At 43.7% G+C, this 25,567-nt stretch overlaps 5 protein-coding genes across 7 annotated transcripts; 2 read left to right on the plus strand and 3 right to left on the minus strand.

The window, feature by feature from the left end:
• Positions 1 to 227: 227 nt before the first annotated feature.
• On the minus strand, positions 228 to 710 carry LOC112880799 (U1 small nuclear ribonucleoprotein C-like). Its single transcript, XM_025945547.1, has one exon. The coding sequence runs from the start codon at positions 708 to 710 to the stop codon at positions 228 to 230; it is 483 nt and encodes a 160-aa protein (XP_025801332.1).
• A 4,376-nt stretch (positions 711 to 5,086) lies between these two features.
• On the plus strand, positions 5,087 to 10,321 carry LOC112881701. 2 transcript variants are annotated; one of them, XM_025946520.1, is made up of 6 exons: positions 5,087 to 5,786; positions 6,823 to 7,037; positions 8,791 to 8,965; positions 9,057 to 9,142; positions 9,570 to 9,661; positions 9,788 to 10,321. In XM_025946520.1, exons 1-6 carry the CDS (start codon positions 5,373 to 5,375, stop codon positions 10,045 to 10,047), a joined length of 1,242 nt encoding a protein of 413 aa, XP_025802305.1. In that variant the 5' UTR covers positions 5,087 to 5,372; the 3' UTR covers positions 10,048 to 10,321. The 2 variants fall into 2 exon arrangements, with proteins under 2 accessions (XP_025802305.1, XP_025802304.1); XM_025946519.1 differs by having other exon boundaries at positions 5,092 to 5,786; positions 8,746 to 8,965.
• A 1,440-nt stretch (positions 10,322 to 11,761) lies between these two features.
• On the plus strand, positions 11,762 to 14,603 carry LOC112882293 (protein transport protein SEC13 homolog B-like). The gene is made up of 2 exons (XM_025947317.1): positions 11,762 to 11,937; positions 13,466 to 14,603. Exon 2 carries the CDS (start codon positions 13,503 to 13,505, stop codon positions 14,406 to 14,408), a length of 906 nt encoding a protein of 301 aa, XP_025803102.1. The 5' UTR covers positions 11,762 to 11,937; positions 13,466 to 13,502; the 3' UTR covers positions 14,409 to 14,603.
• Positions 14,604 to 14,605: 2 nt separating this feature from the next.
• Positions 14,606 to 16,866, minus strand: LOC112882292. Of its 2 annotated transcripts, none has more exons than XM_025947315.1 (2): positions 15,538 to 16,866; positions 14,606 to 15,000 (listed from the first exon to the last, which is right to left on the minus strand). In XM_025947315.1, the coding sequence occupies exon 1, from the start codon at positions 16,702 to 16,704 to the stop codon at positions 15,541 to 15,543; it is 1,164 nt and encodes a 387-aa protein (XP_025803100.1). In that variant the 5' UTR covers positions 16,705 to 16,866; the 3' UTR covers positions 14,606 to 15,000; positions 15,538 to 15,540. The 2 variants fall into 2 exon arrangements, with proteins under 2 accessions (XP_025803100.1, XP_025803101.1); XM_025947316.1 differs by lacking the exon at positions 14,606 to 15,000 and having other exon boundaries at positions 15,814 to 15,953; positions 16,040 to 16,866.
• Positions 16,867 to 21,694: 4,828 nt separating this feature from the next.
• Positions 21,695 to 23,209, minus strand: LOC112880800. The gene is made up of 2 exons (XM_025945549.1): positions 22,148 to 23,209; positions 21,695 to 21,721 (listed from the first exon to the last, which is right to left on the minus strand). The coding sequence occupies exons 1-2, from the start codon at positions 23,207 to 23,209 to the stop codon at positions 21,695 to 21,697; spliced, it is 1,089 nt and encodes a 362-aa protein (XP_025801334.1).
• Between the last annotated feature and the right edge of the window lie 2,358 nt (positions 23,210 to 25,567).

Below are 25,567 nucleotides of genomic sequence, written 5' to 3' on the forward strand. Positions count from 1 at the left end.
ACACGGAGCATCCAATAATTTCTTTTCTTTCCCACCGTACACAAAATGTGGAAAACATCTCATCCACGTACACAATTTGCCTAAGCAGACCCTGGTGAATTTGGCTGGCGGCAGTACACGCACCAGTTCGCTTACACTGTTACACACAGACGGCGGCGGCGGCGGCGACCCCGGTGAACCGAACCGACAGCTCGCGGCGGCCCAGCAGCGCAGCGGCGCCTAGCCAGCTAGCGCCGTGCAAGCAGGGCCACCGCGGCGGCGCAGAGGAGCGGCAGCCGGAGCGCCGGCGGCGACCGGGACCAGGACGACCCGGACAGGAACGCGTACTGCTGCCCCTGCCCCTGCTGCCCGGCCCCCGGCGCGCGGGTCGCCCCCGGCGGCGGCTTCTCGCAGTTGCACGGCGGGCCCCCGTTCGCCGCCCCCGTCGTGGGCGGGGAGGGGTAGGCGTAGCCGGCCCCGCCGCCCGGGGGCGTGGACGGCGGCGGCTTCTCGCAGTTGCACGGCGGGCCCCCGTTCGCCGCCCCCGTCATGGGCGGGGAGGGGTAGGCGTAGCCGGCCCCGCCGCCCGGGGGCGTGGACGGCGGCGGCGGGGAGTAGTAGTAGAACTGCTTCACGAGGGGTCCGTCGTCTGCGGCGGCCAGCGGCGCGGTCAGAAGCGAGCAGGCCGCCGCGAGGAGGAGGAGGGCGAGTCCGCGCGGTGCGGGCGCCATGGCACTATGGGAGAGGGCGAGAGGGAGTGAGAGGGTCCAGCCGGGGGCCAGGGTGCACGTTGCCGTCTGCCGCCTGCCGCCTGCCGCCTGCTGCTGCTATATACGTGGCGGGGTTTGCGCGATGCGGCGTGGGAGGGCGTGTCGCACATGCGCGGCGCTACGACGGTGGCCTCGGATCCGGTGGCCCCTCGGTTGCGTCAAGGCTGCGGTGGGAATGCAAATAGCATTACTGGGTGCATACGAAATACTTCCTTAAACTTTTTTTTCAAAACACACTAAATAAACGTTCACAAACACGCACTCGCACCCATCTCTACAAATACACGCGCATAACTAATTTTTCTATATTTATAATTTACTATATATTTAAACATATCATATATCTAATTGAATAGAATGCTATATACGCAGTAAAAGTCAAATCAACCTATATTTTCAAATGAAAATAGTACCAAGTAATACATGTAAGAGTACTCGTATTTGCTCGATCATCTCAACAAAAACTTCTGCTTTGTTGATTATTCTTACAGCAGCATATTAACATATAACCGGGTAGAGAAAATAAATTGTTGTTGCACAATCTGAAACTCTTCAAGTAGCGTCTCCGAGTATGACATCTAGCCACTTCTAAAAATCCACAAGACAGTACGCAACTGAAATAAATTCGTAAAGGTCAAATATTCTTGAGCGATTTAAGAGCTCCATTCCCCAATCCAACTATTATATAATATAGGAATTTGTATAAAAATAGTGCTCTACCAGAGCTCCTTTACCTTTCTCATCTCTTAGTATTTATTAGAATAAATCAATAATCAACCCGAACTCTTCCTAGTAGAGGGAAGACAGAGCTCTTCCAATATAGTAAATTGGATTGGGATAGGATTATTAGAAAACTAAAAAAGCAATTCCTTCAATAATTATTAAAAGATACTGAGACATTCCGATTAGCTGATTACTGAGAAATATTTGTTAACTGCCGGAGATGAACATAACTTTTGGTCCTTGTCCTAAATTCTACTCCCTTTTGTATTAGCTCATTTTTTCTGTACCGTGCGCTCGTGTGGCCCATGGCACGGCGTGTGAGTCGGCGAGTCAGCCGCGGGCGTGGGCTGGCTGGGATTCCGTCGGTGGATCCGATCCATGCATGGATACACCAGTCAGCGTGGAAGCTGCTGCACGCTTTGACTCGACGCCTCGTCGCACGTCTTTTCTCGCTTTCTTTCTTTGCTCGATTTTTCAAAGGTCCCGGCGGTTGCAGCCGTGTGCGTTCTACAAATTAAACCGCTAAGAGCATCTTTAACAAATTACTCTACCTTATATTCAAAATACATGATTCATTACTAATAACTACTTTTATATTTTTTTGATTTTTATATTTTTGGTAATAGTTGCAGTAGCAGACTACCAAATCCAATCTCCAAAAATAGGGTAGAGGAATTAATCCCTATCATAGGGAGATGTGTTTGATGATTATAAAAAATTTAGATAATAGGAATTGGATTGGTAATCTGCTGGAGCACCTTCAGTCATTAAAATACTAATTTTTGGTATTGAGAAGAGAATGAGTAATTTGTTGGAAGTTTTCTGAGATACAGACGTAGATTCATGCGTGTTGGCAGCTCCTGCAAGGTCCAGCCGTGTAAGAGTTTGAAGATTGCACTTCTGAAGTTCTGATGTGGGTAGCATGTCTTGGTTCCAAAACTTCGGAGCCGCGCAATGATTAGGTACTAGGAAAAAAATATCGTTTTTTCTTGAACGGCCGGTGCACATATATACTATAGTTGCTACATAGATCTATAACTTAAAAAACAGTTAGGTTAGATGTCTTTTAGACCACTCTTAATGGCCAGTTTTAATTACTTTACCGTTCCTCAGTCATCCTTCGAGAAAAACACAGTGTCTATCAAACATTCTAGTCTCCCACCAACACATTTATCATCTCTAATTCTCTATTGTTGCATCATCCCCCTCCCCTCCCCTCCCCTCCCCCAAGCCTCCACCTACCCAAACACCATGGATGACACTAGTGCTCCTCCTCCTCCTCTGCTGCGCTGCCATCGCCGTCATCTAGCTGTTTGTTATTTGGCTATCATTGTTGTGTCTTAGAGGTGCCTATAGTGAAAGAATGGACGAGACATTTTCATTGGCATGAGTGTGCATATGCGTGTATGTGTGAGCTTCGGCGCCTGTAGTGTCTTTTGCAAAAAAAAATTCATAAATAAGATAAAAACAACAAATCCCCATACATATGTGCTAGTGCTTGGTCTATTCAATATAACATTTATACATCTAGAGTGTCAAAAAAAGAATATTTTTATCTAAATTAGCTCCTTTAAAATTTAGGGCCATGTTACAAATTAAAGCACATGGAGCAACTCAGGAGGCAAATCTAACTAAAAATGAAGTGAAGATGACCTCTCTACGCTTGTAGCACCTAGGGCACATGGATTCCTCCAATTTTGAAGCCTCCCCACACCCCACGTGAAGTCACCGTAAACTGCCACCGCTGGGCAAGACAGAACTCCTCTCTCCAAGCATATAAAATCTTGTGTCTTTTTTGTTACGTTGTGTAAACTGGGGCCTACTAATTAATTTACTGTTTTTTTTGCAAAACAAACATTTCCTTTACAATAATCTTTTGTCATAAAGACACAGATGTCTCTCCATCCAAACAAAAAGAGATCACACAGCATGCGCCACAATGAGCTCTAGCGTGGCCACCCCAAAGCCCGAGCCAGGACATATCCTCCTGCCGCTACCGAATGGCAAGTAGTAGCAAAACTCATTGCCTTACTTGTAGTCATCTGTGCTATTCTCAGTTCTTGTTGGCGTAATAAACTCCTTCAGTTAGGTGCTCTCGCAGGCTGTTGGCTAGTGAAGCTCGCTTTCAGCCACGAGATCTGGTTTCGAGCCCTGCTCCTTCTTAATTCAAAGCGGGGACCCACCACTAGGGTCCAGCAGTGCTGTCCAGGGAACGATGATATTTGGGCACTGTTAGCTTTGTGGGCCGTGTGTATATTGATTGCACCTGAATAAATCGGGCCCAGATATCAGCACGAACGCAGGCCCCAAGCCTGCCCAACCGCCGCTGAAGGGCTCCAATGCGCGACATGGGCCCCACGGCCATTCCTCGTTGACCACCATCACCCCACCACCAGCCCACCACGCACGCGCGCAAAACTCCACGCACAACGTCCCGTCTGCGCGCGTCCGAGATCTGATCTGTTCCTGTCTCTTGGGGCCCACTTCTCAGTGGCCCGCCGACGACCTGGACCCATCCATCGTCCACCGTCAGCATCGGCCCGGATCGCGGTCGCTGTCGCCGGCCTTATCGCCCGCGAGGCGTTCGTCACGTGGGAGGCCGTCCACGCGCGCACCGTCCCAGCGGCCAGACCGTGCCCCTAACACGTGGGCCCCGAGCTGGCCACAGGAGCGGGACCCACTTCCCGGTGAGACCAACTTGGCCCGGACGGCGGGGCCGCTGCGCGGCGAATATTCGCCACGTCCCAGGATGGCTCTAGAGAATCCCGCACGGCACCAGCGCACGCGTGGGCCGCCGGATCGGCGGGCCCGGGTGGCGTGGACGGCCCGTTCGAGCGGGTGGGCCCCGGCGGATGGTTGCTACGGCCTACGGTACTCGGGCATGGGGGAGATCCGGGAAGAAATCGCTCGGTAGTCTACAGTAGCGGCGCATGCGCCCGGCTGGAAATCTTATCCGGTTTATTTATCCTCGACTCACAGCAATCTTAATTTCTCTCTCCTTTTCCCAGGACCTGTACCTTTCATTTATTTTGTTTTTTCTCGACACCTGCTCGGCTTCTCTATGACTCGGCGCCATTTGCTTGTTAGTGTGACTAGGTACAATGATCAAACTTCTTGCTGGACTCTACTTTAATTATTATTAGTTATGCAAACGTATTGCAACCAAACATATATACTACGACCTCATAAGAACAAGACTCGTACAAAGCACTGAAGATATCTAGCATTATTTAGGTCAAATTTTGAGCTAATAATATAGCCGACTGGTAAGATAAATCATGAATAATTATGAATGCACATTTGCAAGTGATTTCTTAGAAAGCTGCGAAGCCTCCATATACATTCTTCGAGCCAATCAACTAGATGCATGCAAGTAAGATGTAATCTGGATTAAATTTTACATGATTTTTGAACTAGAAGGGTCATTTTCAAGACTAACCAATCCAATGTTTAACTTATGATCGATCACCTTAGTCTCGATGATGAGTCCATTTTCCTAAACTTTTAGAAGGCTTGACAAGTTAAGACAAATCAATCAGGCGCTTCCCCGTTTATTCACGCCGCCACACGCCCCCCTTTGGTGAACACAGCAGCTAGCGGGAGGGGACGGATCAACCAGCCTAGCCCGCCGCAACGGAACGGTGCCGAGGCGAGACGCGGAGCGGAGAACCAAACCGGCAAACGGAACCCCACCTCCTCCTTCCCCAACCCCCCACCTTGTTTACTGCCGCTGCCGCCCGCCACGGCGGCTCGCCTCCACTCCCAGATCTTCCTCCCGCCGCCCCAAAAATAGCGCCCACCAAAACCCTACCCCCGCCCTCGTCCCTCGCGGCGTCCGCCCCCGCCCCGCGGCATCGGAGCGCCGCCGCCGGACTAAACCCTACCGCCGCCGCCCGCGCCATGGCCGGCCCGTCCGGCGCCTCCTCCTCGCGCGGCGGCGTCGGGGTCGACCGCTTCTACAGCCCGCCCCACGTGCGCCGCCAGCAGCAGGAGGAGCAGCTGCAGCGGCTCAAGGGCCAGCGCCCCTCGTCCCCCGCCGCGGGGGCGCTCACGCCCAGGGCCGCCAGGCAGAAGCCGCCGCCGCCGCCGCCGGCGGCTGGGGCCGCGGAGCCGGCCGCCCCGCCTCCGAAGGAGGCCGAGAGGCGGGCCGACGCGCCCTCCAAGCCGTCCGTGTCGGCGCCCGCCGCGAAGGCGGCGGCGGCGGCCGATGCGGGCGCGGCCCCGCCGCCGGCGCCGACGATGGACGAGGCGGGGAATCTCGAGAGGTTCCTCAGTTCCACCACGCCGTCCGTGCCCGTGCAGTACTTGCCCAAGGTCAGGCTCGTCAGAATTTTTATTTTCCCCTCTTGGTGCAATAGTTGCGTGCCTGCCTTTTGCTCCTGCCGATTGGAGTGCTTGATGCTTCCGATGACTCTGCTGCGAGATGTTTCTGGTACGGACATGTAGCGGTACTGCTGCAGATTGTTAGATTTGGTTCATATTGCTGTTTTGATTGGGGAAAGTTTGGGACCCGTGACTGTGAAGGAACTTCGCTTTTCTCTGGTGCCAAGTTACGCTTCTAATGAATTTCACTTCTACTTGGTGAACAGTTGCGTACTTGCTTTTGCTGTCACCTACTCACCGGTTGATGTGCGCGCAATATGCTTGTTTTGACTGTGTGGACTGTGGAGAGATGCTTCTGGCACGAAAATGCAACATAAAACATACCGTTAAATTATTTGCCTGATGATCGGTGGCATATGTATGTATGGTTCATGTTCCTTTTATTGTTGAGGAAAGTTTGGAACCCGTAGCTGTGAAGGAATTTCATCTATCTCTACCTTCTAGTTACACTCCTGGATTTCCAGCAAATTTGACACAGTGCTGTTGTAGTATCCTTGTGTTGCAATTAGACAAGTAAATAAGTCAAGAATCAATCTTTTTTTGTAGACTACCAGATTGGCAATAGAATGTGCTGAAGTGTTGTTGCTGTCGGTAATTATCTGAGCAGTTTATTGGAAAATAGAAAGTTTTGCTAGAGCAAGGGATCAGAATTTGCTACATAAGTACAGAAAGATTACTACTTTTTTAAAGGGGTTGGGATGAGTTCCCTATGGTAGTCTTTGGTTGTGTGAGTCAGCCAATCTAGGTTTTTTCTCAGTGGTAGCCGGATGGGAACAACTTAGTGCCAAAAGAATCTAGTCAGTAGAATTGTTTATGTTTGGGCCAGCATTCTTGTTTTCAGGAGAGGTACAGTTTCTATTATAATAATAAACATCTTTTGTGAGGACGATTGAAGAATGTGTTCATTTTGTCGTTCAATTTCTGCCATTTGAGTTTGTTTGTGCTAACGGATTATGCATTTATCCAGACAAGCATGAGGGGTTGGAGGATTGGTGATACTACTAATTCACCACCATATTTCTGCCTTGCTGATCTCTGGGAGGCTTTCAAGGAGTGGAGCTTTTACGGGGCTGGAGTCCCCCTTGTGTTAAATGGCAGCGACTCTGTGATTCAGTATTATGCGCCATACCTTTCTGCCATACAGCTGTATGCAGACCCTTCAAAACTTTCAGCGAGGATCAGGTAAGATAGCACTTAAGGTCAACCTTCTTTTTTTCTTTTGGCTTTATGTTGATTATTTTTGCCAGTTTTCAGATTTCTGTTCTTCACTGACTTATGCTGATATAAATGCAAAACATAAGTAGAAAAATATCATGGTTTCTGAGTCCTTGTAATTTTTATGCAAACTCTGAAGCTTCATGCATTGCTCTTCTGTAATGATGGGACTGCAGTTCTTTTATGGCTATGCATTGTGCTGTTACCTTTCAGACCACCTTGCCAGCCAAATCATTCATATCCAAAAGGTTCTCCCCACAAACCTTGAATGCTTCATCTTTTTTTGTGGCTAGATGTTAAAATCGGAGGGTCAATGAAACATGTTTGCTTATATATTGTTTATCTTTCAGCTATTAAATAAAAGTTTTGAATATTACTCCAAAACAAAGTCTTTGTAGTAGATTATTTATGAGCTTATTGAATTTGAAATGGATCTTAAATGGAGGCATGGTTTATACTTAACTCTAACGGATCAGTGATTCAGTTTTCTTTGTGATGGAGTCTAGAAATTCCTGTTTATATGATTAACTCATATTGATGTTATAAATATAAATAAAGATGCATCTTGTCTATTGAGCATTGAATATTATTTCATACTTGAGGCTGTTATTATTTGAGTTAGAAACTATGAGTTGAGCTTTTCCCCAGTTCATCTCCGCAGTCGTTTTGTAGTCAGGTGTAGTTACCAATACTTTATCTATTTGTTTATTGTTCGTTGTGTCATGTTCTATTAATTTGATGGCTTGGACAAAGCCATTAATTTGGTTTAATCACCAATAGAAATCGCGGTGCTGAGCTTCTACTCATGGATTCACCTTGTGTATGTGAATCTGTGAATCTGGCCTTTTTAATTTTTTTTGCTTGTCTATGTGATTTTTCTTGTATTGAGGAGTTACTTCTCAGTTTTATTCAGTAATGGCTGATTGGTTTGTTGGTCAAGTTTTTGTTTAACTGTACTGATCTTGTCATGTTCACCTTGGTCATCCAAAATGATTCTTGGACCTGTCAAGCTTTTCTGATCTTGTCACATTTAACATTATTCTTGGACTGGTGATTGTAATAGGAATACAATGGGAGCAACCAGTATCTATTATATTTCATTTTGGCATTGGCTCCCTTATTATAGACATTTTCCTCATAACACGTGTTAATAGAACATATTAGAACAAAAGTTATTCACTCAGTTTTAAGATAGTCCTTGGGGCCTCAACTTATTACTTTCCTGGGTAGAAAATGGACTTGTCGAAACTACCAATAGGATATATTAATCATGTTCATGTTGAGAATTTGGGGATAGGAACTTGATCCATTGTATATAAGTTAATTTGAGTGCTCACACGATTGGAGCTTAGAGCAGAAATAGGGTATATAAGTTAGTCCTTTTTCTGGGTTTTCATATTTCTAGGATTTTTGAGAAATAGTTCCTTCCACCTATGTATGCTGTGCAGCGGTGTATTTTTCTCTAGAATTACAGCTAACAAATCATTACAAGTCTTTTAGCTGTGCATTGTTAGCTGCTTTGGAATATTGTTCCACATAAGGAAATCAAAATAAGCAAACAAAAGAAATCATGACTTTTTCAAAATGCCATCTTCAATATGGTTGCTCTCGTTTTTGCTTCTGCGAATTTCATAGTTCATAACATTCTCTTAGATAATTTTCTCGCTTACTTAAGGCATCCTTGGGAGGAAAGTGACGGGGAATCTATGGATACTAGCAGCGAAGGCAGCAGTGAAACTGATGTTGACCGGTTAAGAGGTTCTCTGGAAGCAACATGTCGATTGGAGGGTGGTTTCCAAAGGGATGATGCTGAAATGCACTCACCGTCCACTCGTCCAATATTTGAGTATCTCGAGACGGATCCACCATTTGGTAGAGAGCCTTTAACAGATAAGGCAAGTCTTCTTTTTCATATGTGAAATGAAACTCTACTATGGATATCATGTACTCCTGTTTGTTGACGCTTTACTTTAAATGTCACTTCAGGTATCAATTCTTGCAAGTAAATTTCCAGATTTGAAGACACTCAGAAGTTGCGATCTGCTGCCAACCAGCTGGATGTCTGTTGCATGGTATGTCTGTAATGATCTGGATTCTCTTGTCTTTTTCACTGATGTTCGTATGCTTTTTGAGATTTTCCATTTCTCATAGGACAAGCTTCCAACTATATTATTTTAGGGTAGCTAAATAATTATTCCTCATCTCTATATCTATACACTGTGCATTGCACTAACAATAGTTTCATGAGATTTAGTTCCACAGTTGCAGTTTTTCATCTTATTCTATTTATCACCAATGCTCAAGTACTATGAAAGATTACCATCCTTGCTATAACCAGAATATTCATACTTGCTGTGCTGGCTCAAACAGAGAATGCATTTTACGACAACTGAAACAAAGGGTTGCTCGCAAAATTTGAGTTAAACTACTTTCTGTGACTTTAACTAAGTGTTGCTATGAATCTACATATTGGTTTCATCCTGGGGCATACAATTGCAGGTACCCCATATACAGAATCCCTACTGGACCAACACTCAAGGATCTAGATGCATGTTTCTTGACATTTCATTACTTATCGACACCTTCCAAGGGTAAGTACTTTCTTATGCCAATATTCAGAGTCATCCTTTTTTGCATCCGATAGACCACTTGTTCTTTATAGCTCTATGAAGCTCGTCTTTGTCAGGTTGTTAAATAACTAGATGCCCTTTTGCCAGATACTGATCCCAGGACACCAGCATGCCCCAGTTTCGGAGGGCTTAACCACTGTATGAATGCAGCTGGTAAGCTAACATTGCCAGTCTTTGGACTGGCATCCTACAAACTGCGCAGCTCTGTTTGGTTGTCGAATAGGCCTGAGGAGCAGCAGCTTGCAGCCTCCCTCATGCAGGCGGCAGATGACTGGCTTCGCCACCGCCAAGTGTACCATCCAGACTTCCGGTTCTTTCTCACCCACTACAACACAGCATTGAGATGACAAGAGATGCCTTGCCTCACGCTGTAAATTGTTTTTAGTATTTTCTGTTGTTGGCTGAGCCGGGCTACCTGTAACACTATGTTGTAACGTAGCGCTTACATCTCTGAACTTTTTTTTGATATGGTTCAGTAGTTCAACGCCAGAAGCTAATTTGTAATGTCTCCAATAATTCTTTTGCTGTAGGTAAACTTTTGAATGGAGTAAACAACATAATGGAGACTTGTAAAACAGAAACTGATGGTTATAAAATTTGAATTTATAGAATTGTAGCTTATCAGCGTGTTTCACCTCGTGTCCTACATTTTCGTCTAAGCTGGAATTGTTGGGGACTTGAGTGATGATTATTTTCTGTTCCTCAAAAAATGGCCTCCTTGTCTCAGGTAAAATCTAGGAAAAATTTCGAGGTCTTTTACGGTTTTCTCTTTTCTGTATGCGTGTCATTTCTCTTTCCTCCAATCGTGGCAAGACTCAGTTTGACTGATGTCAAACATGGAAAATGGAGTAAATTTACATATGTGTAATTATTCCGGCAAGATGTTAGATGTACGTAGAAGTCGAACTATCTGACACCTGGCATCTTAGAAATAATTGTAGTTTTGTGAGAGTTATAGTTCTATGGTACCAAGTGTCAATATTATAGTTCCATCTTCCATGTGTGAAAACATTTTCTATGTTATACGCCAAAATGGTTTTTGTTCTATGATGCACGCCAAAATAGTTTAGGCCAACAAGTTCTAGTTTGTGATTTTGTTTGAAAAAATATCACATGCGCTAGACATTTTACTCTTTTGTTGCTACATGCCACACTACAAACTAGTGGAAAGTTTTATGCCACACTGCCTTGAGAAGAATTTGAGTAAATTAAGTTTTGTGCCACAATTGCGCTTGAGAAAAATCGGGGTAAATTGAAGCATGCGCTATGTGTCAGTCAAAAAAGACTACTGCTCATTGATTTAAGATACTTGGACTTGCATAGGCAAAAACACTAAGTAGGGGATAAACCAACATATAACACATGGACCGACTGCAAAAACTTAGTCTAATATATCCAATTTGTTAGTGCTAAAAAAACCGGTGGCAATATGCAGAGTGGCACTCAAAAGATCATTTTTGCACTGCTATACAAGTCCTGAAAAATGGAAACTGATCGTAGCACTCAATTGTTTAGGTTGCTTATAAGGAATTTGCTTGTCCAGGTTCAAGTATTTAACTCAACGCATGTGCTTGCATTACGGCTAATTATATCATTGACAGTGAGGCGTATGTGAGCATTTGCTCGTATAAAGTTTAGAGAATAAGCTTTTGTATTTGTTTTTATATTTTAGTGAACTTTTGTATTTGTATGAGATCAATGTAAATGCCTTTTGCAAAAGGCATGTAACGTGGTGGTTACAGGAGCCTTAGTAGCATTTTTGGTTCTGAGTTCGACTCCCCGTAGAAACGAATTTTGTAGAATTTAATGGCGTTGTGCTTTAAGTGGTAGGCGACATTCCCGTCGACAGCGAGGCTCCTGTGATGACTTCATCAATCTCGAGAATTCAGTGATTCAGTCTTAAAAAATGGTCATATAAGTAGAGTTTACCTATGTGTGTTTGTGTGCGTGCGTGGTAAGTGTAACTAAAAAAATGCAAACTCCTTTTGAAGGAAGGAACCGAACAGATCGTACATCCGGCTCGACCCAACCCACCAGAAACCCGGCCGACCCAGCAGCCCGCCCGCCCGCTGCCTTTGTATCGTCCATCCACCGAGTCCCGTCCGACACGCCTTGATCCAGATCCGGCCACCTCCCCGCCCGTCTCTCCCTCCTGCTGCCGGCGCCCCCGCCGTCCACGTCCGTCCACGCCGGCGAGCGGCGGAGATCCGCCGTCCGGACCTCGTCTCCGTCTGCTGGTAAGCGGGCCCTATCCTCCCCTCGACGCGCTGTTCGTTTCCTCCCGCGGGATCTCCGCTTGCTGCCGCGGGAAAACCTAGGATCCGGGTCGTGCTCCGTGGCGTGGGAGCGGGAGCTCCGATCTCGCGGGCTTGCGGCGATGTGCATTAGGTCCTCAGGATTTGTTGCCGCGGGGGGGGGGGGGGGGGGGGGGGTTTCAAGGTTCGACTGGGACCCCGCGACCTGTCGCTGGGTCCGGCCCTGGTTCCGCGCCGTCGTATGTAAAGTGCGGTTTGATGGCTTAGGGTTTGCGCTTGGGTTTATCAATTTGCAATGCTTAGTGCACTGCAAACGGGATTCTTGCCAGTATGGTCCGTGTGGAAAGGTGATCTGTTTGTTGGACCTAGCCTGGAAATCTTGACCGACAAAAGAATTGCTATGGGGTGTTCAGTCGTTGTTTTTCATTTTGGTCAGCAACCGGAACCTCTAGATCGAAAATTCGTCAGCCAACAGCCGAACAGAACCATGGCTCCATAAGGGATAATTGGGGACCTACAGCTCTGTTACATTGGACCGAGGAGCTGTTGGTTGCCTCTCGTAAACGTGATCCGTAGCAACTCGTGGGTTTGATGCTATGATAGCTGACCAGCCAGGCCCTGATATTCAGCACTTGCAGCTGTGTGTTTTGAATCTTGCCGAACAAATTGTGGGGCCTGCGTTTTCTAGGGACTCATATCCTCTGCAGTACTAATTTGGCTCTTGTAAACCTAGGTAGTTCTAGCTAGGTTGCCAGGCAAATGTGTATGATGGTCATCCAAATGCCTCACCTTACAAGAAATGCTACTGTTTTAGGCTTTTTTTTTGGATCCAAAGGTATCATAAGTTTCTGTACAACAAAAATCAATGCTCCAAGTTTTCTTTTCCTGATGTAGGAACTGGTGGAATTTGAAACGAAATGTGGATAGTTCTGAAACTTGAATTTGCTGTTTCGATGTTGTTTGAGTCGTGAACGGAAGATCCTTCTTTCAGCCCAATCAATCGATTCTCCTGTGTTTATTTCGTTGCCCTTAGACAAAATGCTCATGAGTAGCCTTTTTGTTAGTTGTATATTGCGTTCGTTATGGTGTCCCTTCTTGACATTATGTCAATATAGTTCTTACAGGGCTAGCATATAATGAATTTATCGTGCAGGAACACTGGTGATTTGTATTGCTACAAGAAGTGTAAAAACCTCTTTATTTCCATGTTAATATTTTGAGAGGATCATCCTGTAGGTTTAGCATTATATTAGAAATGTTGTTGTTTCACTCAAGCTTTGATGTTAATAGGCCATGCTTTATGAACATTTCTTCTGATATTATGCATTTCCTGGTTTTTATTGTTGATGCTTAGTTTATTGGTGAGATTAAATTAGAAATTTGTTATTGATGTTGACACCAAACTGCCAATCCTTCATTTCAGTTAATTAAGGTTTTGTTTGACTATTTTAAATACTGTTAGGCCTTTGTTTCTGAATTCATGTTGATGATTTAATTTAATTGCATGCAGAATTCCAACAGGCAGCAGCATAATTCAGCGTGGAGAAATGGCGTCAAAGAAAGTAGAGTTGGATCACAAGGATATGGTCCACGACTCTGCTATTGATTACTACGGCAAGCGCCTTGCTACTGCTTCCTCAGACACTACCGTAAAGATCGTTAGCATTGGTGCTGCAACCGCCCCTTCCCAGGTTCTTGCAACGCTGAGTGGCCACTATGGTCCTGTGTGGCGTGTTGCATGGGCCCATCCAAAGTATGGTACAGTCCTTGCATCCTGCGGCTATGATGGCCGTGTCATTGTTTGGAAGGAGGATGCTCGAGGCAATTGGTCTCAAGTCCATGTGTTTACTGACCACAAGTCGTCTGTCAACTCCATTGCTTGGGCTCCGTACGAGGTTGGCCTTTGCCTCGCCTGTGCATCTTCTGATGGAAGAATATCCATCTTGACTATGCGAGCTGATGGGGGCTGGGATACTTCAACCATTGAGCGAGCACACCCTGTTGGCGCGACTGCCATCTCTTGGGCTCCAGCAACTGCACTTGGTTCACTGGCTGGTTCAGGGGAGCTTGTTTATAAGCTTGTCTCTGGAGGGTTTGACGCTGTCGTTAAAGTCTGGGGATTTGTCAACGGTAGCTGGAAGCTGGAGAGTGCTCTTATCTCTGACATGCACACTGATTGTGTTCGGGATGTCGCCTGGGCGCCAGTTTTGGGCTTGGCCAAGTCGACCATTGCCAGTGGTTCCCAAGATGGGAAGGTCATCATCTGGACCAAGGGGAAAGATGGAGACAAGTGGGAGGGAAAGCTCATGCGGGACTTTGGGTCTCCTGTCTGGAGGGTGTCTTGGTCCTTGACTGGGAACATACTGTCCATAGCTGCTGGTGAGAACAACATTACACTCTGGAAGGAAGGGTCAGATGGTCAATGGGAGGAGGTGATGAAGGTTGAACCCTAGGCTGTGTGACATTTTCAAGTCTCTTGCAGATCCATGTTTCGACAAAGACGAGTTTGCCTTTGTGTTTTACTAGTGCGTCGATAAACACTATATTCACATATTTTTAGTACTTTCTCATGAGCAACTATACTCTTGGATGGATGGGGTGCGCATTAGAATGCCACTTTCTGATTGGTGAACCTGCTTAGTTCTGTATATCTTCGACTTTTTTTTTTTTTTGCTATGGGTGAAACATCACAGCTACTACCAGCTTACAAGTAATGTTATCTATTAGCAGGGTAGCATTCCTCGATGTTCTTCGTGCTGTGGTTCTGTACATTGTATGAATTTCAGTGTAGTGCCTATCAGGATCATAGCTCTCTTTCTAGCATGGACAAGCTGGAGACCAAAGGGGGCTCTGGTGTGCTGTGGCGATGCACACTAGATAATGTGACGTCTTGCAGCATGACAGTGCAACGCTCTAGACGATGATGACTTGTGTTAAGCACACACGTTTCTTCAGAGTCAAACAGCATACAAAATGGAAGAAACGGCACCACCAAGCCATTCTTCATCTCATCAACTGGCAAACGTACGACTTTCAGGTGCATACCTGTGAACCAAAATATCATCAGCTAAGCCATGCTTTGCAATTCGATTATGTAAAAGTGATGTCCCAAATAACTCATTTTTAAATCTAAAACTAGCTCAAACATATCGCCAACTTGTACCTAAGTTTCCACAGTACAAACACAGAGTAACACCGTATTAATAAACGAACCCGTTTACTTGTACTCGTGTACTCTTCACTTCAATTCTTCATATGCTAGGTCTCAGGAGATTTTTTTGGGTATGCTATCACGTTCTTGCTATATCTCAAAGGCAACTAAACATTTAATGGTTGTATGACAAGCTTTCTATTAATTATTTACTAGCATATGTATCCAATGCATTAGTTAGTGTTTTAAAAGTAGAAAGAACTTTATTTCGAAAAAAGTTAGAAAGAACTAAGTATTCCATAGGCTAAGGGACTCAATGGCAACCACTTCCTTCGCTAAAAAATGTAGGTCGCTTTTGTTTTGTCCTAAGTTGAACTTATCTAACTTTCATAAAGTTTATAGAAAAAAATATATTAACATCTAATACCAACATGTCAAAAGCTTGAGTAGGGATGAATGTGGAAGGCTCCTCTCCTCTTCATCTTCCTGAACTGCATCGACTTGAGGTGGATTGCGAAGACACCATGACACGCATTTATAAAAATCACATTACTCTCCTCGCAAAACCCCATTATCCGTAGTAGACACTTCACATGATCCTTCGGTTTTATGGAAAGGACCTTCTCCAGCTGAATGGTTCTATGCAGCACCCATTCTGCAGCGTTGTAATTAGGTTCTACCTCCCTCTCCCAGAGTTGGATGCTGAATTCAGATAAAAGGGCAAAACCTAAGCGGCCTTCCTCTGCCGTCACTATATGACGCTCCATCTCGGATCCAACATTGGCAGCCGGGGGTTGCTCTATCATGGCAAGACTGTGCCTTTCCAAATCAAACTGAATGATCAGGCCTTCGAAAAGCAGCCAGTAAACGGCATTACCGACAAGGGTGCTGGGATGATATATAAAGTAAGAATAAGAAAGTGGAAGAACCAACGTTGCGACGGAGGCACTCCAGACACCAGATTCCGATGAGTAAACAGATGCGGTCACTCTTGGCTGGTAGTCATGGGAGAAGAGCATAGCTAGGCGAAACGATCGGCGGTCGATGCCACCTGCAAGAGAGACCACCACCGCGGTGACAAGCGTGGTCATGGAGTGAGCATGTGGGTTGACTATGCGGCTCCGGTCCCCAGTCATTGGGTCAACCACCATGAACTCGCTGACGAATCCGAAATTGTCCCAGATTCCGTACAAGACAAGCCCGTGGCGGCTGCCGAACATCGACCAGCTCCCCCGACGGCGCCATCGGCGCAGGGAGAAGCGCGAGGTTGGGACGCGGTCCGGAGGCTCCTGGGTATTGAAGAACCGGCCAGAGGGGCGGAAGTAGCCAAGGACAGGAGGTGTCCCATGGTGAGCGCGGAAGCGGCCGACGAAATTGCGGTCGGTGACGATGCGGTGCCAGCGCTTGCAGACAAGGCTGGCACGGGGGAGGGAGGAGGGCTGTGGCGGGAGGCGGAGAAGGATCTCGGCGAGGATGTCATCGTTGTCTGGCAGCTGTGGCGGCAAGGGGCGGCGGCGGCGGCGGACACTGCGGGGACCGCGCTTCATCGTGAGGGATTTGAGATGTGGTAGCAGTTTCAAGTCGCGGTCCAAGTCCATAGGAATGAAGGCTGTAGATAAGTTGGTCTGGGTGTTTAGTGTCCAGTCTTCTGTTGCGGTCGAAGTCCATGGGAATGAAGGCTATAAATAAGTTGGTCCGGGTGTTTAGTGTCCAGTCTTCTTCACTAGTGGGCCCTGGGTCCCAGAGTGTCAACGACTGAGCTAATCTATTTTATGAAAAAAGCTTCCACAGCAAGCTAATCCGGTCCACTTCACTGCGCAGCTTCTACAGCAAGCTAATCGGCATCAAGTTTTCTTTGCTATGGAACTGCATATTTTAGAGCTTTTTTTAAATAAGTTTTTGTCTAAGTAAGAAGTCCATTATACTCTCTTAGACTATTTTATAGGTTCACTTAACATCTAAACAGTTCTTTTACATCTTTTCATCCTTGAACTCCTAAAACTTAGTCAATCAGCTGCCTGAGATTATCTATTTTATGAAGCTTCCACAACAAGCTAATCATGTCCAATTCGTTGGGCATCCTCCACAGCAAGCTAACCAGTATTCAATTTTCTTTGTTATGCAACCGTTTTTTAAAAATATTTTTAGTTCTTTAATTATACATGCGTGTCTTAACGTCTAAAGAAAAATAAGAAGATGTCAAGATGCCCAATAGACTCTCGTAGATTATTTTATAGGTTCAGTTAATTAACGTCTAACACTTTTTTTTGCCTCTGAATCCTTGAATGAATTCCTAAAACTGAGTCAGTAATCAAATTAAGGGATTTTGTATATTTATGGTTCTCCATGAGATTCTAAACTAAAAGAAGAATTCTAGGATGATTTTCTTCAACGGCTGGCAGGGACTCTATCTGGCCTGTATTAATAGAGGAGAAAACATGATGATTTATCATACCCATAATTCTTCATGATTATTTGAATTCATTTTCACGTCGCTGAGGTTAACCTGTGGTCGTGCCAACCTATCCAAACAAGCATGTAAAAAGTGGGGGTATGATACATGTGTTTTGTATCCACCAAAGAGAAGGTCTGCATAAAACACAACTTGTGGAAGAATTAAAAAACTAAAGACAAATGCCATTATGGTAAGTGTAGTCTAGTTTTAGGTGTTTGTCCCTTTAGGTAGGTTCCAGGGGAGGGGGATTCAAGTAAAACTTTGTAAATGAGCTTAAATGGACCAACAGCATTGCTGTTTGCGCATGGAGTGAAATGAACAATTTCCCATCTATATAATCTCAATATTTTTTTAAATAACACTCAGTATTGCGCGTGGGTCTAATTTGGTTCTTTTGATCTGCCAAAAACTCAATTAATTATTGTCCCCATGAAATGACCCTACAATAGGTTCTGGATATATGTCGCTTTACCTAGCTTTTCATTACAAGGTTAATTTGTCTCTATTTAATTTATAGTTTGGTTCATCTAAGCCAACTATAAAAACGTAATCTATGATACCAAAGCCCAATTTGATCACAAGTTCAAGGCTACCTATCCACCACCCCCCCCCCCCCAACATCATCCACGCTTCTTCAAAAAAATGTGTTAAGTAAAATGTTTCAAATACGATGAAGTTTCAATTTGACAAACTTCCCATCAAAGACTCAAGACCAAAAATATTTGGAGAGCTTAGAATAATAATTAACCACAAAATTTCAAATAGATACTTTCTTTCAATTATATGATGTTTACGATAAATTTACGCTCAGCACCTCAGTTGTAAGATTTCTTGTGTAGGAACCTAGCTACTCGCCTGGGTTTGAGTCAGCGACTCGGCACGAGTACTCGTATTTTTCTTGATTTATTTTAGGATATATACTGTGTTTGGCAAAAAAAAATAGTTCAAAACATAGAAGGAATACGAGAGAGAAGGGCAAACTCTAAGGTTCCTTTCGAAAGGACCTTTGATGTCATCTAGAGGAGGGTGAATAAGCGGTTCTAAAATTTTACACAAAAAGTTGTAGCAGAATTAGTAACCTATGGAATCTCCGGAGATTTCTTCGGAATCTCCGCAACTTTCGAAGTTTCAGCAGAAATCTTCGGAGTCTCCGGAAATAACAAAAGTTTCACAACATGCCTAAGGAAACTACAACCAAATGTAAATCAACTAATTACCGTACACTGGTGAGTTATTTTTAAGATATTTCACTAGAAGCTTGCAGCTCAAACCTTCTCAAGTGATAGATCGAGATAAAACTAGAAAGAAGTTAGCATAAGCAACAAATAGTAAAATCAACAAATCAAGAACAAGTGACATAAGGATTTGTTTACCGAAGTTCGGATCCTTTCACGGGTTCCTACATCTCTGTTGGATGCTTCCAAAGAAGCCGGATCGCGCTCAACCCTTTCCCACTTCACTTCTTGATTTCTTCCCTTGCAGAGGCGAAATCGAAGCCTTCACAAACTTTTCGCGGCACACCACAAGCTTGGATGCTCACCGGGCGACGCCTAGCCATCCAAGAGGCTTGACCTCCAAGAGTAACAAACGCCACAAAGATTTCTCGCTATGAACTCGAGTGCTCAAGAATGGATTTGCTCACTTTTACTCAATCTTCCTTCCCAATCTCTCTCTCAACCCCAACTCACTTCTCTTCTCAAATCTCATGCAAATCTAGAGTGAGGAGAGCTTCTTAGGCTGTAGATATGTGTATTTTATGGAGGAACTCAGCAGCAACAAATAAGAGTGGGTGAGGGGTATAAATACCCATCCCCAAAAACTAGCCATTGTGGTGTTAAGTTCCGGAATTTCTGGAGACTTCAGACCCAAAAACTAGCCGTTATGTTCAAAATTGATCCGGAGACTCCGCAAAAATATCCGAAATCTTCGGACAAAGATAACATTGCTCTTTTCTCAGAAATCTTCAGAATCTCTGCAAAATTCTCTGGAATCTTCGAAACCTTTGGAGTCTCCACAAAAATCTCCGGAATCTCCGGAGATCCCCTGGACAACTTAGGTGACCTAAGAGAAAACACTATAACTTTTTACTCCGGACTCTGAATTCGATGATCTTGGACTCTATGGAAAGCTTATTTAGAGGACTACCCATTTCAACTGAAATCAATATCCAATACCATCAGGTGCATGTGTTGTGACAAGTATTTCTCTCCTGTTAGCACTTGAAAGGTTAGGTTTGAGCACTGAGACATAAGCAAAGCTATCAACGTCGCATCCCTCTTGGTAGTATGACATTACCTATACTCAAGAACAAATAATGAACACATATAAACCTCTTAGCTTGTATACATTCATCATGCCGGTTTTCTTGAATATCATACTATGAGGGTTTGCAAATATTTTCTTTGCCTCTTTCTTGAGCATTATCCTTCCTGAGCTAGTGCCTTGACGTTCTTCATTGTATATGATCAATAATCAACTTGACATCCTAAGAACATCTAAATCCATATGATTCAACAATGATTGATGCTTAGTAACTTGTGACTATCCATGGTCTTGATTGGTCCATAAATGCTAGTACTAACTTGCTTCTTCACCCTAGCATGGGTTCATCGGTGCCAAGCCCTTTGCTTGCTCTTCTCCCTTGCTTAGTACCTCGTAGCCAAGTTCTTACAACCCTTAACCATCTTGCCATCTTAAATCACATGTAGTTTTGCACCACAATATATACTCATTGAAATCCATTTCTTCAACAAATTGATCCATATACCAACTTTGTGATCAAGCAACCAAGAATCTTCGCTTCTATTAAAATATTAAGCTCTTGATCATATTTCTTCCTTCTTGATCAAAATATCAATGCATTATACTCATTGAATTTTATTTATTCAACAAATTAATCCACGTGCCAACTTTATGATCAAGCAACCAAGAACCTTCACTTCTATTGAATTGTTAAGCTCTTGATCATATTTCTTCCTTCTTGATAAATATACCAATGCATTATCAATCTTTACTCATTCACATAAGCAAGCCATCATTGAGACCATATAATAGCCTTTGCAACTATATCTCTTTTGCCTTTTCAATTTGCTTGCCCTTTCTTCAATTTGAGATATTATAACTTTGGTACGCTTATTTGCAATGATACCTATCCAAAATTCATCAAGCTCATTAGTTCTTTAATTGTGTTGTCATTCAACTACCAAAACCCAAAGGAGGCCTAGATGCACTTATCATCTTTATTACCCTCTCACCACCCAACGTACCCTAAGACGTTGCACACCAATAGGATCATACGAGGTGGCTATGCATGTGCGTTGGCATAGAGGCGCCACTAACCATTTTGCCAATCCTCCGCTATGGAAGGGTGCACATTGCAATGAGTAAGTATTCTCCCTTTCCCCAACAAAGGCTCTGGGACCAGCAGAGATCAATGTGGACACTGGACACTACAAACTCAAACATCGAATTTTCTCTCAGCGACCAAGTCTTTACATTATTACATAAGATCATATAGTAGGAGTATGGCCAACTGTAGAAGAGGTGAAAAATTCCATCTTGACTGGGCTGCTGGCAGAGGAACTAACATATGAAAAATCTGGTATTCAAACTGATTCTGGGATGGTACAAACGCTCATCCTAAACACTATTGACCACATAGATAGTTGTAAGATGGTTATCTGGGCAAGTAGGATCTGGATTTCGGGACAGCAGGAAGTTCATGCTTCACAACTTCCAATATAATTCTCTGTAACACCAACGACATGTGACTGACAGCTGACCTTGGATCGAATGGGCTTGGAGAACATAAACACGTGAATGCTGAAATAGAGAAACTGCATGAGTTCAACTGTGCTATTTGCCTTGATTTGAGGATTCACCATGTCTATTTGTGTAAAGTCATCAACTTCTCTGGTTGACTTTATGAGCCCACTTCTTTAGGCAACTATACATTGCACACGCATTTTCAAAGTTCCGTATGCATGCAAAATCCAGCAAAGTCAAACAGCATACAAAATGGAAGAAACTGCACCACCAAAACATTCTTCGTCTCATCAACTGGCAAACGTACAACTTTTAGGTACGTACCTGCTATAAACAAAAATATCATCAGCTAAGCCATATTCTGTAATTCACTGATGCAAAAGAGATGTCCCAATCTAAAAACAAACTCAAACGTTAAGCATTAATTTAAACATTGCCAATTTGTACCTAAGTTTGCTTGTACTCACATACACTACACTTCAATTCTTCGCATGCTTGATCTCAGAAAAAAAATGTTTCTATGCTATCAAGTTCTTGCTATATCTCAATAGCAACTAAACATTTAATGGCTGTATGCCAAGCTTTCTATTAATTATATATTTACAAGCATATGTATCCAATGCATTAGATAGAGTTTTGAAAGTAGAAAGAACCAAGTATTCCATAGGTTGAGTAGGTCGTTATAGTTTTATCCTAAGTCAGACGTGTATACTTTGATCAAGTTTATAGAAAAAATATATTAACATCTAAAAAGTCAATATTATACCTACACCTCAGAAGCTTGAGTAGGGATGAATGTGGGGGGCTCCTCCGCTACGCACCTTCCTGAACTGCATCGACTTGAGGTGAATTGTGAAGACACCATAAGGCGTGTTTATAAAAATCACATCACTCTCCTCAGAAAACCCCGCTATCCATACACACTTCACGTGCTCATGCTTCAATTCTATGGAAAGGACCTTCTCCAGCGGAATGGTTTTGTGCAGCACCCATTCAGCAGTGTTATTAGGCTCTATCTCCCTCTCCCAGAGTTGGATGCTGAATTCAGATAGAAAGGCAAAACCTAAGTGGCCTTCCTCAGCCGTCACTATATGACGCTCCATATCAGATCCAACATTGGCAGCCGGGGGTTGCTCTATGATGACAAGACTGTGCCTTTCCAAATCAAACTGAATGATCGGGCCTTCGAAAAGCAGCCAGTAAACGGCATTACCGACAAGGGTGCTGGGATGATATATAAAGTAAGAATAAGAAAGTGGAAGAACCAACGTTGCGACGGAGGCACTCCAGACACCAGATTCCGATGAGTAAACAGATGCGGTCACTCTTGGCTGGTAGTCATGGGAGAAGAGCATGACCAGGTGAAACGAGCGGCGGTCAATGCCACCTGCAGGAGAGACCACCACCGCGGTGACAAGCGTGGTCATGGAGTGAGCATGTGGGTTGACTATGCGGCTCCGGTCCCCAGTCATTGGGTCAACCACCATGAACTCAAGGATGACGAATGCGAATCTGTCCCAGACTCCGTACAAGACAAGTCCATGGCGGCTGCCGATCAGTGACCAATTCCCCCGACGGCACCATCGGCGTAGGGAGAAGTGCGAGGTTGGGACACGGTTCAGAGGCTCCTGGGCATTGACGAACCCGCCAGAGGGGTGGAAGTAGCCAAGGATGGGTGGTGTCCCATGGTGGGTGCGAAAACGGCTTACGAAATTGGGGTCAGTGACGATGTGGTGCCACTGCCTGCAGACGAGGCTGGCACGGGGCAGGGTGGAGGGCTGTGGCGGGAGGCGGAGAAGGATCTCGGCGAGGATGTCGTCGTTGTCTGGCAGCCGTGGTGGGAAGGTGCGGCAGCGGCGAACGCTGCGGCGCCCGTGTTTCATCGCGTGGGATTTGGGATGGTGTAGCAGTTTCAAGTTACGATCAAAGTTCATGGGAATGAAGCTATAAATATATTGGCTCCGGTGTTTGGTGTCCAGTCTTCTTCACCAATCAATCACCAGTGAGCCGACCGAGCTAATCTATTTTCTGAAGCTTCCAGAGCAAGCTAATCTGGTCCACTTCAAAGTGCATATTCCACAACAAGCTAACCAGAATAAAATTTTCTTTATTAAAGAACTGATTTCTATTTTTTTTGTGCTTTTTTATACATGTGTGTCTAAACTAGAGTAGCAGATAGAGTATACAAATAAGAATCTCATTGGACTCTCGCAAACTACTTTGTAGGTTCATTTAGTTAACCCCTAGAGAATTCTTTTGTCTCTTTGAATCCTAAACTAAGTCAATCATCAACTTTGTAGAATCCGTATATTTATTGTTCTCCATGAGGTTCTAAACCAAAATTTTAGCATACCCACAATTCTTCATGATTATTTGAATACATTTTCATATCCCGGAGGTTAACCTCAGGTCCTGCCAACCTATGCAAGCAGCCATGTAAACGGAATGGGGGGCATGATGTTGTATATCATCCAAAGAAAAGGTCAACATAAAACACTACTTTTAGAAGAATTAAAAAATAAATATAAATGTCATTATGCGTAAAGTGATCTAGTCTTAGTGTTTGTCCTTTTTAGGTGCCTGGGGAGGGGAATACAAGTAAATTATTTTGTATAGGAACTTAAATGGACCAACGACAGAGTTGTTTGCACATGGAATAAACAAACACTTTCAATTTATATATCCTCACTGAATTTGAAAAATACTCAGTACTACATACAGGTATGAGTTTATTCTTGTCATCTGCCAAAAACTTAAATTGTTCCCATAAAATGGAAGAAAAGTAGAGGAATTTTGTAGGATCGATTTGATTCTTGTGAAAAAATTTCTTATGGGAGCCTTTGGAACAAAGGATTTAATTCTACAAATTTGTAATTCCTATGGCATGGACTCTTCTATGGTAATTTTGGACAAAATATGCATGAGGTCCAACCTCATGTTTCTTTCCTTTGTGTCTTTGGATTCCTGTGTTCTTCCTGGGTGCTATTCAAACGCATATTTTGTAACTTTCGTGCATTTTAGATTCTTGTAGGGTTTCAATTGAATGGTCACTCCAATATTGTTTTTTTGTTCCTTTATTTTTAGAATAGTGCATTTCAAAAACGTCCTAAGCTTATATGTTTCAAATATAAAGGCACTTCAGTTTGAGAAACTTCTCATTCAAAGATTCAATACCAAAAACATTTGGAGAACTCAGAATAATAGTTAACCATGAAAATTCGAAAATAGGTACTTCCTGTTTTTAAATATATAATGTTTATGATAAGCAATTAGTTATGCAAATGCCTAACAAAAAAAATGGGGTATAAAGAAGAAAAAACTCAACACATAAAATGAAATAAAGAATGGGTAATAAAAAAGGTACTTAGTTGTGAAGCTTTCGCAAAAGGTACTTAGCACATCCCAATCTCTCAACCGTGGAGCCAACTTTTCGGTTAATAAAAAAAGAGATTCTTATGTAGTTATAATTATATGATATATACATTTTTAGGAATTATATGATATATAGTGGGCAGCATGGCTAACCTAAGGTTAGGATAAAAGTACAAATATCCTTTGAAATAACCGCGCTCGCTATGTTGCATTGTTTGACACTAGAAATGGCTCATCAGCTGCTTGTGGAATGTGTACACATAAATGATTTTATTGCCTCTGCCTTCTGTAGCCATTGGTCTGACAAAGCTCTTGAGCAGTTGAGCTACAAGCTGTCGTTTGGTTCATGGGAAATGAAGGATAGGATAGGATAGGATAGGGAAATGAGTGTGTTTGGATTATGGGATAGGAATATGGAAAAGGTTGTGCAAGCGGGAACATGGTTTGGCCTATGCCTGAGGATGCTAATGAAGAGACTATAATATATTTTGTTCTCTAATGTCTTTAAAAACATATTTAGTACACGCAATTTATACCACACATTAAACCAAGAAGTAAATAGATCAATACATTTTCTTTATTGACAACATGCTCACATAGTCACAAGTACAAGCAATTTAATAATTTATTTCATTTAAAACTATTATTTTAATATTTTCTAGGATTTTGGGAAAGTACTTTGGTGCCTTAAAAACTCAGATACCCATAAAAATAGCCTATTTTAGTGGACTTAATAAACTGGAGGACAGCCATGGAGGAACAAGGACACTATGAGAATCATGAAGTAAAGCAGTGATGATAGCCATCAGGATGGAGTGAGAGCAACACCAGTAGACCCTCTAAATAAACACCCGTCTGAAGTTTGGAAG

The sequence above is a fragment of the Panicum hallii genome, chromosome 2 (assembly GCF_002211085.1).
Source record: "Panicum hallii strain FIL2 chromosome 2, PHallii_v3.1, whole genome shotgun sequence".
Classification (NCBI taxonomy): domain Eukaryota; kingdom Viridiplantae; phylum Streptophyta; class Magnoliopsida; order Poales; family Poaceae; genus Panicum; species Panicum hallii.